The following is an 18,784-nucleotide window of genomic DNA, read 5'->3' on the forward strand; positions in this document are numbered from 1 at the left end:
TAAGCATTAAACTATTTTAAAATCACTTTGAAAAAATTAATTTAAAAAGTACTTTTATAGATTGAAGAATATTATGTAATGTGTAGATTGTAAAAAAGGATTAAAGGTGTACTTTTTTGAGGAATTTATTGGTTTAAAATATGTCATTTTCTTCAGAGTTGGAGAGTTTAGTTCGAAGTCTGTCAATGTTTTCAAATGGAATTGGTGAATTTCTTCTTCTTGGGAAGTCAACATCTCACATGGCACCACTAGACCTAGGAGAAGGTAAGATTATATGATTAATCAAAATAAACATAATTGCATAATTACCATTTTTTCACCTCCCCCTCCAACTATTAATGTAATGTAGTTAGATTAGGAAGAAGGCATAACCTCACTTTCAAGTCAGGAAATGTACAAGTAAAACATTTACTCTAATAAATTGACACCTTTCACATGGTAATGGGTGGTAGCATGTTCCTGTTTCCAATTTTTTAACTCTTTATTTAATGTTCCTAGCTGATCTCCATTAAATATATAAAGCTCTGTCCACACTTTCAAATTTTCTTTGACAACAAAACTTTTATATGCCCATATATAGTCATGATGTGCCCATATATAGTCATGATGTACCCATATATAATCTTGATGTGCCTATATATAGTCATGATGTGATGTCATCATGACCATATTTTATTCATTTCACATGTTTTTGTCAAATACAATTTCATAGTCTAAACAAGGCTTAAGAGCCTGATAACCTATGACCTTCCTCAGTTTCATATAATCAATAAAATCAAATACATTGTTATTAATATGATCATAGTTATTTGACAATAAATAATGTTCTGACTTTGAGGCATTTTTTTTTTCCTTCAGCTTTGGCAAATGCTTGTCGGAATGGAGGGCAGAGCTGCCTTGACTTCCTTGGGGTGATGAGGGTTGAGAGTAGTGTAGATAACGCCAACCGTCATCAGTCAAAGGTCAATGAACGTCTTCAAGCCATCATTCTGGCTGCACAGGTGAGAATTTAGATTCACATGTCAATCAAAAGCAATCTTTTATATGGGCAGGTTAACTATGAGGGCTTGAGTGTCTATCTTCAAGAAATGTAAATGAATCATTCGGATAACAGTACAGAGCAGTAACATTAAAAAGAGACACTTGTTATTTTCACACACACCAGCTAGTTAGCAGGATCCACATAAATAACATACACGCTCACCCTTTCATTCATATAAGAAAATCCTCGTTCCAGATATCAAGAAGATGATGGTGGGATCACTTTTCTATAGGAAACTGGAAATTAGAAATGCGTACATGTGATTGGTTAATGATAGAAACATGCTCAACTTGCGCACTTCCGATAGTGCTCGCTAACCCCTAACGTATCTAGATCCTTGTAACGGTTAGTGCTAATGGACCGGACCGTGAGTTCTCACACAGATGCTAGCGGTTAGCTCCTGATCCGGATGCACCAACCTACCTACCTACCTACCTTGATCTACCTTGAATTAGAGACTTAAAAAGCAATGGCTTGTGTGTCCCTCAATCTAATTCCAATTATCTGAAATATGGAGCAAACTTCCAGCGTAGATCTGATTTTTCCAATCCGTTTTTGGAAATTGATTAATGGTCTTCGATTCGATAACATAAGATGGCAATGCATTATAATTTATTTTTTCATTATAATATTATATCGGTTGTAATTTAACTGTAAATCTATAAGGAAAATATTTAGTGAATAATAATAATATTTAGTCTTGATACAGTATACAAGGATACATGAACATTTTGGATCATCTATTTTACGTGAGCATGAGCAGTCTGTTTAATGAAGTGAGCCCTCAATCTATTATGTTTATAAACTACATAATTTGTTTACTTGATTTTTAAAAACATTTTCAGGATATTTTAGAGGTAATCTTTTGATGAATATTCTTTAATCAAATTTTTCTGCTTCTGTGCAAAAAAAAAAAAGTCAATTCTGGCCAATTGTTGCAGAGTTAATGTTTAAGCTGAAAATGGCAACAGTAAATAAATCTTCTTCAGACCTTTTCGTGGGTTATCCTTTGTGTTTCACGAAACAAATCCATCCATCAAATAATATGCATACAGCATGACAATGTAAAATAAGCGTTTATGTAAAAAATTGGTTGGCAGGAAGGATTAAAATTAACAGAATTGAATGACTGTAAATATGTATTGTTATTATCACCAATGTGTGAATTGTAGTTTATTAAAATTATAAGTTTAGCCAAAAATGCATGCTGAGTTTAGTATTAGCCACAAAAGTTGCATGCATAGTGAATAGCAGATAATACAGACTGTAATAAGAGATTATTGACATGTTTGCGTGGTGATGGAATTGACTAGGAAATTGCTCAAGAAAAAAAAAAATGCTTTGCCTGATATGAGGGCGCTCAGTTCAGCATCCAGCAAATCTGATCGTCTGGGATCCTTGATGGTATTGCTGGTATTAATAATGAAAGTTGCTGCCAGAAGCTTGGAGGCGTGAAGTTGTTTGTAGTAATGATAAATGTAATCCTGATAGTAGCATTTGAGATTATTTCCACTATTTCCAATAACTTTTCCAGAATCGAACCCAAGACCTTTGGCTTTTAAAGATAAGCATAACCACCAAGTCACAATCTCACTCAAAAGGCGGGTTTCCTTAAAATCGCTACATTGTTGCTACAGTGTTTTCAGTGCAATCGTTGTAATTCGTATCTGTCCTCGACGCAATCGGGAAGGCTCTCCTATTTGACCAATCAATTAGCATCACCGAAAGCTAAGTTTGTATGGAAACCAAGCTTAAAATAAATGTTTACCCTATGTGATTATAGTAAAAAAAAATTGGCTTTTATTTCAGCAGGTTTTTGAGGGTTGTTTATTCAGAGAAACTAATATGTTTCTTGGTGTAAATAAATATTTAATATACTTAAATAATACTGCTTTAATATGTAACATAAAACTATTATCCTAATAGAGCAAGTAAACTTGATACATGTTTTGAGGAGTTCGTCATTTGTTAGTCCCTTAAGTGAAAAAATCAATATACAAAATTGCTGCCTCACTATTTATTTAAAGTGGCATATTACATGTACAATGATTTACTTTACTGAAGAAGGCATATATTACTCTAGGGGAATTTAGGCAAAGCAGGCAAAATATTCAAAATGTAGTGGTAGATGGCCCAATATCTTAATGGAATGCTTGATTAATGACAAATGTACTTTAGATAGACTAATACACTTTAGTGTTTCAAGTGGCAGTTTATTAACCCAGATAACTGTTGTAAACCAAGAATTGTTTGTTAAAAGTATTTGGCTTATTTTTTTTTCATCTAGGAATTGTTGCCCAAGGAGGCAGACATCAAAGCCGAGCTTGGGGACATTGTTGATCAAGAAATGCAAAATACCACCGAGGCTATTGACAAGGCTGCTTCCAGAATTGAAGTAAGAAAAAGTCTGTTTATTAGTTAAAGATGATTAAAAGGCATGCATGGCCTGATGAATAGATAAACTCTTCATTTAATGAGCTTTGCGAAGCAGCCATTTCCAATTGAGGCTGACTACAATAATTGAACTAATGGACAATAACACATATCCTTTGCAGGTATTGAAAAGGCGGTTCTTATGATGTACCGTAGATACACTTAAATAAGTAATTCTTCTAGTTGACAGATCTAGGCCTTTGACCTTTTCATGTATTTTTTTGTGTGTGTTTGTAGACTTAGTAGGTTTGTAAACAAAAAAAACTCAAAATCTGCACATCTTCTTAACTGAAATTTATGCCGTGCAGTTAATAATAATCATAGCCTCCACAGTTTTAATTTATAATATTAATAATTTATTAAGTTGTTAATAATGATATATATTATTTATTATGGAATTTTCTTTTTTTTCCTCCTGCCCCCCATTGTTTTTTGTTTTTTTGAAAGGAAATGCTTAATAACTCAAGACAAGCTGATACAGGTGTGAAACTAGAAGTGAACAGCAGAATTTTAGATTCCTGTACAGACCTCATGAAATCCATCAAAGTTCTCATTGAGAAATCAAAATCATTACAGAGGGAAATTGTCTCAAATGATAGGGTATGTATTGAGAGCTTTTTCTGAAAATTTCGATATCATGTAACAGAAGTATGAATGCAGGGCATTTAGTGTCAAATTCTTCAGTTATTTGATATATTGGAATATAACAAAAGTATGTATGCAGGGCATTTAGTGTCAAGTTCATCTTTTCATGTATACAGTGGGAGAATATTCATGTTATATTCTTTCTGAAATCTTGGAAAAATTTTATTTAGTTTCAAAATTGTATAGATGACAAATTTTCATCTGTTGAAAAGGATTGATTTTGTTTGTTATTGATTGATTGTTATCTCAAAATACAAATGTTTGCTGGGTTAATTTTGTTATAGGGTACAGCATCAACCAAGGAGTTTTACAAGCGACATCATCGTTGGACAGAAGGCTTGATATCAGCTGCAAAGCTTGTGGGTGTTGGTGCTACGCAACTTGTGTAAGTGTAATAAACAAAAAGATTAACCAGAAACCTTAAGTAAATAAAAATTTGCAAGGTTCATAATATATTCATTTGTTTTTCTTTTCAACAGTTCTTGCAATTAATATATTCGAGTGATTGTCCAATATTAGTTTATTCAATTTCTCTAAAATTTCTCATGGTTTGACTTACAGTGATTCTGCAGATAAAGTAATGCAGTGAAAAGAAAATTTAAAAAAGTAAAAAAAAAAAAAGATAAAAATTTAAAAAAAACAATAGAAAAAACAATTTAAAAAAATTAAAATGATTTCATGTAATTTATATATGACGAGTAAAGATGAATTTGAATTTGGATTACTATATTATCCCAGTGATTGTACACTTCCAATATTAATTCATTTAATGTTTCTAAAATTTCTGATGGTTTTATTTGCAGTGATTCTGCGGATAGAGTAATGCAGTGAAAAGAAAATTCTAAAAAAGTGAAAAAAATAAGGATAAAAATAATAAAAAAAACAGTAGAAAAAAAAAATTAAATTAATTTCATGTACTTTATATGTGGCAAAGACAAGCCAAACCAAAATCGATTTTGAGTTATTAATACAGTGTTAGAGAGTAAAATAATAGCTATAAAATAGTAAAAAAAATCATTCAAATCGGACATTTCCTTATGAAGTTACAAGCGTTTAAACATACAGATGTTTAAAGAACAATATATGAGAAATCAGCCTTCAAAGTTTATGATTTCAGGCATTTCATACAGAAACGATCATTAAATCCTTAAAAAGTGTGGTTTTAACATTAAAAATGGGGAAAATAACAGCATAGAATGATGTATAGATATGTAAAGGTTAGTTTAGTGCAATAAAATAGATTTTTAAAAATTTGACATTCCAGCATGTTTTGGCCATTTTCTCTGAAACACGATTTGCGACGAGTGACTGGTGTGGTCGTTGCCACATATATGACGAATAAAGATGAATTTTAATCTGAATTACTATATTATCCCAGTGATTGTACACTTTCAATATTAATTCATTTAATGTTTCTAAAATTTCTTATGGTTTTATTTGCAGTGATTCTGCGGATAAAGTAATGCAGCGAAAAGGGAAATTCGAAGAACTTGTTGTGTGTTCCCATGAAATAGCTGCTTCCACTGCCCAGCTTGTGGCTGCCAGCAGAGTGAAGGCGCACAAGGAGAGCGAGAATCTGAAGGGACTATCGACAGCGTCAAAGGGCGTTGCACAAGCAACCGCTAGCGTTGTTGCATCGTCAAAATCAGGTGCTCAGTTAACAGAAGAAGGAGGTATGTTGGAAAAGTTCAAAAGAGTAAAAAAAAGTGTTATTTTTATATTTTGTTGTTGTATTTTACATCTATAATCAATTTCATGGTCATTAAATTTTCCCCTTTTTTCCCTAAGATTAGATAGGGATTTATATATTTGCCAGTTTCTACAACATATTTCTGCTTAATTCTACACTCATTCATTATTGGTTTTATCATCATTGTTGTCGTTATTTCATTATTATTTATTGAAATTGCATTCTTTACAGTGAATCAGTATTCATTGATATTGCTAATATTTTTGTTATTGTTGTCTTTAATTAACAAAATCATTGTTCTCCAACCTAAACTTTGATCATTTAATTTCAGATGTGACAGACTTCACAAAAATGAGTCTCACTCAAACAAAGAGGAATGAGATGAACTCGCAAGTACGAGTTCTAGAATTAGAGAACCTTCTCGAAAAAGAACGAGTCAAGCTGGCTGAGCTAAGGAAGAGGCACTATCAATTAGCTGGCGTCAGTGAAGGATGGGAGGAGGATGAGGTAAGGAAGTGATCAGGCCTAGAAAACATTCAGGATTAACTATAAATTTATATCAACTTTGAATGATTTAATTTTTAATTAAAATACAATCCTGTATCACTAATCATTAAAATGTTTATTATGTACTTCTTATTTGTAATGAAAAATTAAATTGCTCTAGGTCTCTGTAATTAGGTTGCTAATTATGATTTTATGCATTGAAATAGAAATATGCTTGGCATACATTGTCAGATTTTTGTTTGAAACCTCAACAATATTTGATCAGACTCAGAAGGAGAGTAGATGACACTTTTTTTACACCATGTTTCTCGAACCCGTCACCACCCATAATGAGTTCATTGAAAACTATTTTTGGCTTGATGGCAGACCTGCCACTGTAAAAAATTTCATAACTTTTTTTTTTCTTCAATGTTTATTTTGCCCGACACTACCATGATATTTAATGATAAAAATATTAATTGTTCTCTATTTAAATACATATAAAGCATTTGTCTGTTCAGTTATGGAACTGTTATATCACCATGCCTCAATATTTATAAAACAAGAATATATTTTTGCTAAACTATGTCACTAAATGAGACATTAGAAAATTGTCCAATTCAAGTGTGTAAAAACATACAATTTCATTGATAAGATATGTTTAAAACATTATCAGAGTCTGACAAAACTGTTTGTTGAGTATAACATAAAAAAATCTGATAATGTATAACCTGCTTTAGAGATAGACAACCTCATCAAACTAAGAGATCGTGCATTTTTCTCCCTTAAAGCAAAACATGCAAGAACAAACTATGGCTATAAGGCTATGTAATGTGTGCTTCATGTGGTGCATACTAAAGCATTTAAAGTAACTAAAGTGCAGTCCAGACTACCAAATTTTATGACAAAAACTGTTGTATGCCTATATATAGTCATGATGTGCCCATATATGGTCATGATGTGATGTCATCATGACCATATTTAGGCATGTCACATGTTTTTGTCAAATAAAATTTCATAGTTTGGACAGAACTTTTGACAAATTATTGTTTTCATGGGTATTTTGAGGCTTTAGTATGTTCTTGAATCTGTGCAGATTCTGTCCAATATTTAATAATTTATCACGTCAAACTAATAATCTACAGATTTTAATTACCTTGAAATTTATTAGTCATGGTATTAATATTTTATGATTTGAAACAATGATGTTTAACAGCCAATTCAGGGATCATCTTATTTAAAGATGATATATTGTTTTAGGGATCATATTGCTCTTTAATTTTGGATTATAATTATTTTGGATTTAATTAATTTTGGATTATATTAATTTTGGATTATGTTAATTTTGGATCATATTATTGTTGAAATTTACAAGGTTTTTGATTATTCATTTTGATTATTTATTCAATTGTTAGATACCAATTAGCAACATCTAATTTTTCAAATAACAATCTACAATCTTTGTAATAATGGCTCAATTATGATTATGTATACCTGAGACAATTATATAAATTATAAATACAATTATATAATTGTCTCGGGTTATACTGCATAAATTTACAATTGTTAATAACAGTAACTTCGCTGTTAGGATAATTTATTTTTATTTATTTTTTTGTCAATATAAGTATTGTTATACTTATTGTTATACCCTTTGCGGTTAACTCAAGTACTTTGAGATTTTTAGAAACAGAGTTAGTGCTGTACAGAATTTATTACCTTGACCCTTTGCAACTTTTGGTAATGCAGACTTTTAAAACTTTAATTTTAAAAAATTACAATTTATGGTTGTATATAAACATATTGTGCACATGTGAATAAAAAATGATTAATTTCATATCTGAACTTTTTGGGAGAAAAAAATGGAAGGAGGGAGGACCTTTTTTGAGAGAGCAGTAAAGAGTAAGGTGGGATGGTGTCTAGAAACCAGTTTGTTACCCAATTTACATCTTATAATGATATGCACACATGATCTGATTCTACGGTTGTATTTGCATATAAGGCTCGTAGCGGAGTTATCTCCTTTGTGTGTGGCAAATTTAACACAACCCCACCTCTTCCCTTCCATAATCCGCTGTGAAATTTCTGCCCTTTTTGCATAATCCATAAGCTTAACTGTTTTCAGGATTATCTTATTTGCTAATAGTAACAAACTGTGTTTTCTTCCATTGCTTGCTCCCGCCTATTTCACAACAACATAGATCAAAAGCTAGATTGCCTACAAGGTTGGTGTTTACATGGTTCATAAATTACCATAATTAAATATAGTGCTGTATATTAGAGGTAGTTATAATTCACCTCCTGCTTGTCAGTGTAAATGTAGTGCAGTTGCCACTGTGATAACGTAATTTTTTTTTTTGTGCATATTACAAGCTCATTTTCATATAGTAATGTTGAAAATCTTGAAAAGTAGTGTGTGTTTGTGTGTGCTTTGAGAAAACAATGTAAAAGTCTATATTTCTGTTGCTTGCTTTCCTCTCATTGGTTTGATTTAGGTAATAGTCTACAACTTAACAGACTATAAGTACATTTTGCATAACATAATGTTTTCTGCGCATTCTCCATGCTTTTGTAAAATAGCGGTGATGTGTAGAAAATCAATAAAAGCAGTGTGCTTTCAAAATCCTTCGTAATAAATACTTGCTTATTGTTTTTACATTTTTTGGATTGAAGTAATTTTTCTTCTGGTTTTATAGTATTGCACTTTTATTACTTATTTTCATTCCCTTTTTTGCTTTTCATAACAATTTCTTTGTTGCAAAGCTTTATCTAGTAGTAACAGTATTCCATTGGGTAGACAAATTACCACAATAAAAGAAAAATTTAGGCAATAAAAGAGATTATCAGTTATCAGTGAAAGATTATTTTTGTTTGCACCCTACTGTGTTTTGTTCCTTGATTAATTTTATTTTGTTGATCACATATTGTTTGTTGTATATTTACACTAATCTGCATGCACCTTTTTGTGGTCATACTTACTAATTTTATGTTTTTGTTACACAAATATATATATATATATATCAAAATTTTAATGTTAGTAATGAATTATTGTATTTAATTTATTCATCAACTGATCTTACTATAACAAATTTAATTTAAATATATATGTATTATCACTAAGATACATTAAAATATTAAAATTGATATATTCTAATATTAATTAATGTTATGTATTGATACTACTATGTAGTATATATATATATATATATATAAATATTATATTATATTTTATATTATATATTATGGCAAATAGATATTACTGTAAATGATACTTTATAATATGTTTAGAGATATAAATGTGAAAAACAGAAACTAAGTTTAAGATTATTTGAAATAAAATTTATGGACTTATAATACTTGGTATTAAATTATATGGATGGGTATTTTTCTCTCTAGGATGGAAAAAATTTCCAAACGATGCTACAACAAGCGAAAGAAGAATTTCTCTGAGATACCACAGTAGGCAAGCATCAAGGAGTCTGGACTTTTTCAGAAAATATACCACTTTCAATTAGATCTTTGTTTAATTATTCTATAAATATTTTTTTTCATAATGTACAAGATCTTAATTGAACATTTTTTGTAACTTTTATAAATAAAGTTTAAAACCGTGTAAATTTCTTGATTGAGAAAGGTCAGGGGTTAAGCAACCAACCAATCACAATCATGTATCTTAAAATTAAATAATGACCTATTTACCCAATTCAAAAAAAAATGATAAAAACATATTAATAATAAAAAGTACATATTTGTATAGATTTTTTTATGCACAAGAAAAAACACATTGACATAAAAAGTTTGCAGTTTGACATTCAGAACAATTGTAAATAAATATGATTATTAATCCCATAATGCAACATGGTATCCCATCATGCAAATGTGCTACTAGGCAAAGACTGGAAAAGTGTAATGAATATATTTTGGACAATAATCTTTCATGTACAAAGGTCAGAGGTCAATAAAAGTAAAATATATATTGGCCATTATCTGAAACTCTGTGTTATGTACATTAACTATTGTATGTAATTATTATTTAACTACATTTTATTACCATTTGCAAATAATGTATTAGCCCCCATCAGGATTATGAACCCCTTATTTTTTTTTTAGCCTCATCGGGTGTATGTACCCCCATATTGTAGACAATGTGATTATATTCAGTTGCTTGTTTGATCCATCGATTAAGCTATAATGCCATGGTGGTATACTTAGATATTCTCCATTATTTTGACCTAATTTCAAATGAATTTTAAAGTAATAAAAAATTATTTACAAACCAAACCTTTAATGATTATCAAATAAGAATTATGAAAGTTGATATTAATTTGATTTTATTAATCATAATATGATTGACATTTAATTGATATATTTTGATTAATATTTGAAATTGTTTTCAGTTCCTTGGTATTTTCTCAAATAACTTTACCATAGCCTCATATTAAAAAAAAAATCCTTAATAAAATAGTAGATTATATTAAATTATATAGTCAAAAATTAATTAAAAAAATTTAATTAACATTGTGGTGATTAAATCAATCAACCAATCTATCAACCAATCAATCAACCAATCAATCAACCAACCAATCAATCAATCAATCAACCAATCAACCAATCAATCAATTTATAAGACATACAATATTTAAGTGTCGCTAGACCAAAAGAAATATTATGCCATGGTGTGCTACAAATTGTCTCACTGATGTAATATAGATACCCTGAATGTATTTCATTTGGCATCTTGTCTAATCATGGATAAAAATAATAATTATATGTAATAAGCATTGTACAATCTTCTGAAAAGTTTTAAAATAATATAAATCTCTTTTGATAAATTACTTAAACATTCTATATATCTTTTTGATTTAATTGTAAAGATGATAATTTCATCTGTATTAATATTATATATTGAGAGTTATATTTTCATTTTAGTAAAATAAAAAACACGTCAGGTAGAGATGGTGTTATATTTTGTTTATTTTTTTGTACCCTTAGTTATACAGTATACCTTAAATTATTTATTTACCATTGTGTACAGTAAATAAAATAAACTAAAAGTTCAGGAAAATCGGAGAAAACTATGGATGCAAATCGCAAAAGTTGGATAAGTTTGCTGTTTCTGGAAGGATGTGGAATCCCTGAACCAATAGAAATCAGTACAAATATAATGTCCTACTTAAAAAAACTAAAGATTACCTGAAATTGTGTAGATTGGTGCAAAAAACATTTTTTTATGTAATATGTTACATTGAAAAATTTCCCAGTGCCCAATATGTGATCCTTTATAAACATGATTTCATGAGGCTTACAGAAAAAAGATTTTATGTTAAAGATTAGAAAAAAAAATAACAAAATACATCAGAAATACTACATAAATTATAAATGATTACAACATTGTAAATATTCTTAGGCTGAAAGTGATTAAATGAATTAATTCTTGTTTTTTATATATATATTTTTCATGTATTATATCTTGGTTTCTATATTGCAAAAATTGATTGCAGTAATTCATTCTCTGAAAAACCAGCCCTTATAAAATGTCTGGTAGGGTCATAATATGCTATAAATATGTGTTATATGTTACTTTATGGTTTTTATTCTTAAAAAAAAAAAAAAAAAAAAACAAAAAAAACAACACATTTTCAGTGTATCTTTCACTCTGTTGTTATACATATTGAATAATACAATAACCAACTCTATTTTAGATTAAGTTAATATTTCATAACCATAATGGGTGTTCTAGAGGAGGCTGTGTGTTCGATTCTCACCCCAATCAATTAATCACCCTAATTTATTTCTATTACAAGTAGTTGCAGTACTAATGTTAGACAGGAAGTACATACTGTATTACCATTTTTTTCTAACTATATGAATTTGTGATTTAAAATATAAAGCACCAATCTTTGAGATGATATTTTCGTTATTTTAAAATGAGTTTTGTCCTGCTCTCTTGAGTAGAGTTTACACAAAACAATTAGTAGTAATTTGTTTTTATTATTTATTTTATGACGACTATGATATTAATGATGTTATGTTTGCACTTTATAAAAATGGCATGTTATTTACAGATATAAACTTTTAGACGAAGAAGGTAAAAATGTATTTATTCTTCCACATTGAGCATAAATATGATAATCATATTAAGAATGTGTTGATGCCATAGATTTTGTAAGGATACTCATTTACTAACTCCAATGTATTTGGTCCTCAAAAATTAGAAAAAATTAGAGAGTGTCTTAAGCTGCAAAATCTACAATGATATTTTAGGAAAAATAACAAGTGCATCCAACACTATTACCATGATGTCATGTAGCGCAGTTCTAGCCAGTCAACTGTTCCCGAGTGATAGTTCTATTGCAAGAATGTGCAGCCGTTTCAAGGGGAAAGTACACAAGTGATCCTATATGTTTTGCCTATTAGTAGTACATCACTGTAGTATTCTTATTTAAATCTATGGTTTATTCATCGGACAACGCTCTCTATTCTCTCTATTCTTCAGTTGATTCTTGTGGATAAAAAATGTAATTTCACAAACCAAATAGGATTAAAAAATCCACTTGTCTTTATAATTATACTATATGTTCTTGTATGCTATATTTATGTATTAATCATATCACTTAATTCATAACATATTAGCAGGTAGGAAGCCAGGCTTATTGGTACACATAGATTTAAGAATATTTAAAAGGGGTTAGGATAATTATGTAATCAAATAAATTATATTCACTTTCTACAATTTGAAGTGACATACCAGTTGGATGTGAATACAAGGCCACTATTTGCTCATAGGCTTTGTCTACACTAATAACATTTTCTTTTGACAAAAAAACGGTTGTATGCCCATATATAGTCATGATGTGCCTATATACGGTCATAATGTTATGTCATCATGACCATATTTAGGTATGTCACATGATTTTGTCAAATAAAATTTAATAGTGTGGACACGGTTTTAAGTTCTGTCCACACTAACAAATTTTATGTGACAAATACCTGTAAACGTCACATGTGTTCGTGTGACATGGCGTTATCATGCTCGTATATGGGAAAGTCATAATAAATATTTGTACTAGAAAGTATTATAGTGTGAACATTATCTTATGGTGGGAATTTTATCAGTAATACAGTATGTAATAATATTCATATTAAAAATGTAAAGATTGTAAATTTACACTCTGTCTATTTGCTTCTTTACCTCAGTTGTTTTCATCATAATTTTCGATTGATAAAAATGTCTCATCAAATTAATGCTTTTTTGTTATCATTTTTTCATCTAACAATCTTAAAAGGTTATTTTTAACATTACAGTACATTACCATCACTATATTGACTGCACATTTTGTTGATTGGTTTCCGATAAAAGCAAGATCTTAATGACAACTTGACGTCCAATTTCGTTTGATCGGCCTACTTTGTTGTTATATGACATGTTTCTAGTGGGAGTCATTTGAAGATACCTTTTCCCTCTAATTAAAGACTACTTTTTTTGGACCGGGGTTTCCATGTTCTTTAGCATGTAGCTTTGGTGTGTAATTTGGGACCACAGAAAAGTAGTCTTTAATTAGAGGTGGTCTTTAATTGGATTTTGTTGTTAATGTCCCTTAATAGGGAGGTTTTGCAAGCTTACGAAAACGAAAACCAATTCGGCTGCGCAATCGAGTGTTTGGTTAATTCAGCCCTACAGTAGCATGTTTAGCACAAACGTAGGCCACCCGCCTTTTACACGAATCAACGATTATATTCAGCTCGTATATGTATTATCAAGAATGTTTTAGCCACTGACGATAATGAAGATGACGTGTTCGTTATCGTTTTCGTAAGGTTGCGAAAACTCCCTAATACGATGCTAAATAACACACACATGTTGTCCCACAAACTCATATATTATTTATATAGGCCTATACAAGATCTTTTTTTTTTTTTTTTTTTAAAGTTCTTTCGGAATTTATGATATTTCTATTAATTCCTCACAGGGACGTCCTGCCACCAGACTTTCGTCGGATTCTTTAATGTTATCTGTCTGTCGATGCAAAACAAAATCCATAAATCGTTTTATTTTCATCGAATAGTGCCTATCTGGAATAATCTTAGATAAGAAAGTATAATACATACGCCAAGTATTGAAATACACGCCATCGTGTTGGGATTCAATATTTCGACATTAATTATGTCATCATCAGGAATGATTATGTCATCATCAGGAATGATGTATATATTGGACATATATATATTCTCATGCAAATTCTATTTATTTTTGTTGATTCATTTACCTCACTCCGGTGGTAAGACGGCACTGTAGAGGTGCTTGTTCACCTGTTCTGTTTTTACCTGTCGAAGTTGAATAAAATAAAAAATATTCCTGATGACATAATTAATGTCGAAATATTGAATCCCAACACGATGGCGTGTATTTCAATACTTGGATTATACTTTCTTATCTGAGATTAATCAGTGGACCTTTCGGTTTTTGGAATAAACTTCCTTTAGCAATTCGATCAGATTCTCATTTTCCATCTTTCAAAAACAAAGTGATGGAATTTTACAACTCTAAATTGAAATATAATTTTTTTTTTCCTGATAATATCTGCACTTTGGTTTCTTTTTGTCACTGTTCTGGTTGTTGTTAGACTATGAATTTTTTTGTCTATTGTAAATTGGACATATATTTATTCTCATGCAAATTCTATTTATTTTTGTTGTTTCATATATCTCACTCCGGTGGTAAGACGGCTCTGTAGAGGTGCTTGTTCACCTGTTCTGTTTTTACCTGTCGAAGTTCAATAAAATAAAAAATAAAAAACCTTTTGTGATTGGTCAGTTGTAGGCTTGATTTTCCCTCGTAATTCCAAGACCCTCTAATTCGAGATCACTTTTCCAAAGACCCAAATGACATCTTCAACCTTTTAACACAAAGCTAGCCCTCTAATTGGAGACCAACCCCGATACCACCCCAAATCTCCAGGTCCCAAGGGTGGTCTCGAGTTGGAAGGCGAATTGTATCTATATTCTTTTGAATAGTCCTTTAAATTGGCTAGATAATAATAGATCAACTTACCCGTATTGAATATTGATATGATGTTTACTAAACCCACTGTTGAGAATCATGTCGTTGATATTGTTATTTTTTTTTTATAAAACAAATGATATGAAGTGTTATGGATTAGATTCTCTAAATTAACAATTACTTTTTAAATTTTATTTTGAGGCTCTTGATTTGAGCACAAATTTGGTATATGTAATTAAGGCTTAAACGTTTACAATTACCTGCAAGGCAATAGAGCTTTAATTGCCTTGAGTAATTGTTTAATTTATTAATAAATAATCGGTTATCGCATGCCCCTTTACTCTGGCGATGGAGCTTTGACCTCTTGGTTTATGGTAAGGTAATCAAAATTTCCGTATTAGTTACTGAATAATAGCAGTTAACTACAGCATTATTACCGTAGGATTATTTTCAACTACAGCCAACAGTACAGTTGCTAACACTTACTGGTAGACTGTGTTAACTTGTGTTTGAGTGCTGGATTATGAAAGCTCCCCTACCCTGATCTCTTAACGATGATAATAATTATATTTATGAGAAAGCATTGTCCCCATTGGGGATTTGAGACCAAGACCTTTCAGTTTGCCGTTCAACGGATACTATTAAGTTTCCATCGTTACCGGTTTAATTTGTAGCAATGCAGATGATGTGTGTTTAGGTATTTAGTTTGTTTTTGGCTCCTCATCAAAGTAACGAAAAAGAATGTGTTTTACTGATTTTGATATGAATTTACAATAGCTTTCAAAATTGCATTTCCTGATTTTCCATGTGAGATTTTTTATTTCATATGATGCTCGATATTTAGTTTTGCATTTAAGAAAATCTAGCTATTGATTTATGGTAATGCGCTATACTATTAGTGCTTAATAATATAACGCCATTTACTCGTAAAAATTAATTCTATTGCATAGACACTGAACATCTTCCAATAAGCTACATTCACCGTCAAATCCACCAAGCCCATTTCCACTTTTCTAACTGAAACATCGCGCACCTCTACCTTGATCAATCCCCCTGCCCTGACCCCATCTATGTTGCCTTAAGCACGAGCCCTGACCCCACCTTCTGTCTCTTTTTACCCAACTACAAGATACAACTCTCCATTACTATAATGCTTCACATCTCCTTATGACTCGTGGTTCAGCAGCGTACTGTTGAAATTTGACTTGGGGCCGATTTTACTTGGGGTCAAGTTGACATGGGCCCCGAGTTGACTTGAGGCCGAGTTGACATGTTTCCTTCCTATGATATTGCACCGTTCGATTGTATTTCGGTTGTCTGCTCGTCTGTTGGAGTTAGTACATCTACTTGATACATTAGCTTTTTACTCTGCACAATGTTGGTGTTTTCAAATTTAAGCACGTCTAAGGGAGAGGGAAGAAAGATTATACATTTATTCTACCCATATAATGTTTTGATCAGACTTTAAAACAAAAAGCTTTTAGAATGCATTTTCCCTAAACGCCACTTGAATAAGAGCCAGGGCATATATTTTAACTGAATAATAATCGTCCACGTGTCACCAGCATTTGAACATGTCCAGATTTCAACAAGTGGTCATTCTCAAACTCGGTGCAATCCGTCTTTTATCGTTATCATAATCATCATCATTGTCATCATCACCCCCATCATTAACTCGCTTTGTATGGAGTGATGTTTTGCCCTACCTGACACCTGCGGAAAAAATCGTAAGTGATTCGGGTGGGAATCGAACCCACGACCTCCAGATAACTAGCCTGGTGCCATAACCACTATACCACCGAGCTTGCACACATTTAAATAAACTCTCTTTGTTTTCATGGACTTACATGTGCCAACTTCTATGCACGTGATGGCGCCTGATTCCGGTACTTCTTGTGAGTTATACTTCGCTTTCGTCTGTATCACTTTTAATTCTTTTTCTTTTTCCTTCCCTGCCTTATTTTTCTTGTAGATCCCAAATAGGATGGGTTCATCCGAATGGAATTCCCATCTGTGTAATAGTGGAAAATTTTAGACAAAAATTGTTAATTATATATAAAAAAATAAAAGTAAATATTTAATTCGTTTATGGAGGGTTATCTATTTAACAGAATTCAAAAGTAATATTTGTTCAAATGGAAATGACTTTAAGTGATGTGGCTATGATGAAACAGGGCATTGCTCATGATGGTGAATAATAATGGACCTATTGATCTATGATGTCAAATATATTCAACAAAATTATTCGTTTTATAAAATTCCCAGCAAGTTTAACTTTCTGTGCAAAAGAATATGAAATTATTCTACCTCCGTTAATTGATGAGAACAATTTATTTTCTTGTTATAATTTTCATTTTAAAGCTAATACGATATAAGGAATGAACCTATATATAATAATTTTCGTTTTTACCAATTATGGTTTGAATGCTGATGAGAAAACTGAAAATGGTAGTGGTTATGGTACTTCGCTTTCGTCTGTATCACTTTTATTTCTTTATCTTTTTCCTTCCCTGCCTTATTTTTCTTTTAGTTCCCAAATAGGATGGGTTCATCCGAATGTCTCCTTTTCTACTTCTTTGGATTTTGTTATTTAATTCTTTTTGAAATTGTATTTACATAATATTTTTGAGAAGGACCTACGATATAGGCCTATGCCATTTTGTAAATTTTTGTTAATTTGAGAAGTAGATATTTTTTGTGATTTGTTTTTTTAACATTGAGAAAGAGGAAAATAAATGTATTGATGATTTGATTTGTGATTATATTGTTGAATGTTGCTGAAGAGGCAATGGCAATAATATTGATTTAAATGAAGCCCTTATATTGATAGGATAATAACTACCAACTCACTTATAATACAAAACAAAACAGCAAAACATTATATTTTAATTATTTTTATTATATTTACTGTATATTAGTTTTCATGAATTTCACTGAATAATACCTTATAATTGAGTTCTCTTGTGTTACGTCTAGTTTTATGTGATGCGATGATTTCGAACCAACAGATACTTCATCAAAATTATTGTTATCTCTGATTTCTTGATTAAGATAATACGATGAAGGCACTTTCCCGCCCCAACATATCTAGAATAAAAGTGTGTTTATGTTTTGTGATATTTTTCTTTAAAGTGTTTTCCATTAACGTTCACCCTTGATCATACTGATAGTGAATAATATAACTGATATTGTTCTTAGAGAATAAATACATTCAGATTTCCGTAACGCAGATATATCAAAAACTAATTTGAAATATTGATATCATTCTTGATTTACCTCTTCTTTGCAATCTGGACAACCATCCGAGTCGGTCCTGGTACCCCCATATACTTTTGGTAACTGATCGGGGTCAATATATTCCAATAGTTTGTATAATTGATTACCTATTGAGGATATCTGATTGCATTAATAATACGAAAAATTGTATAGAACAGTACGTCATGCTTCATACAGCAGTCAATTTAAATCTAAGCTAAAAACTCATCAT

General features: G+C 30.8%; 2 protein-coding genes across 4 annotated transcripts in view; one reads left to right on the forward strand and one right to left on the reverse strand.

Annotated features, from left to right (window-relative positions):
• Nucleotides 1–13,464, forward strand: part of LOC117112556 (huntingtin-interacting protein 1-like) — a 48,172-nt gene extending 34,708 nt beyond the window's left edge. For 2 of the 3 annotated variants that reach the window (XM_033255639.1, XM_033255638.1), the window contains exons 18-25: nt 157–264; nt 859–1,001; nt 3,330–3,437; nt 3,923–4,075; nt 4,405–4,505; nt 5,564–5,793; nt 6,142–6,317; nt 9,693–13,464. In XM_033255639.1, coding sequence (XP_033111530.1) covers nt 157–264; nt 859–1,001; nt 3,330–3,437; nt 3,923–4,075; nt 4,405–4,505; nt 5,564–5,793; nt 6,142–6,317; nt 9,693–9,746 — 1,073 coding nt within the window. In that variant the 3' untranslated portion in view covers nt 9,747–13,464. Of the gene's footprint in view, nt 1–156; nt 265–858; nt 1,002–3,329; nt 3,438–3,922; nt 4,076–4,404; nt 4,506–5,563; nt 5,794–6,141; nt 6,318–8,497; nt 8,522–9,692 lie in introns of all 3 variants that reach the window. The other variant, XM_033255641.1, reaches the window with a different exon arrangement.
• Nucleotides 13,465–16,038: 2,574 nt separating this feature from the next.
• LOC117112588 (SEC14-like protein 2) overlaps nt 16,039–18,784 on the reverse strand; it is a 10,629-nt gene continuing 7,883 nt past the window's right edge. The window contains exons 8-11 of the mRNA XM_033255686.1: nt 18,574–18,680; nt 18,242–18,384; nt 17,145–17,308; nt 16,039–16,700 (exon numbers count right to left, since the gene is read on the reverse strand). Coding sequence (XP_033111577.1) covers nt 16,579–16,700; nt 17,145–17,308; nt 18,242–18,384; nt 18,574–18,680 — 536 coding nt within the window. The 3' untranslated portion in view covers nt 16,039–16,578. The remainder of the gene's footprint in view (nt 16,701–17,144; nt 17,309–18,241; nt 18,385–18,573; nt 18,681–18,784) is intronic.

This window comes from Anneissia japonica, unplaced genomic scaffold (assembly GCF_011630105.1).
Source record: "Anneissia japonica isolate Jap-2015-1 unplaced genomic scaffold, ASM1163010v1 scaffold287715_len1027211_cov185, whole genome shotgun sequence".
NCBI lineage: Eukaryota > Metazoa > Echinodermata > Crinoidea > Comatulida > Comatulidae > Anneissia > Anneissia japonica.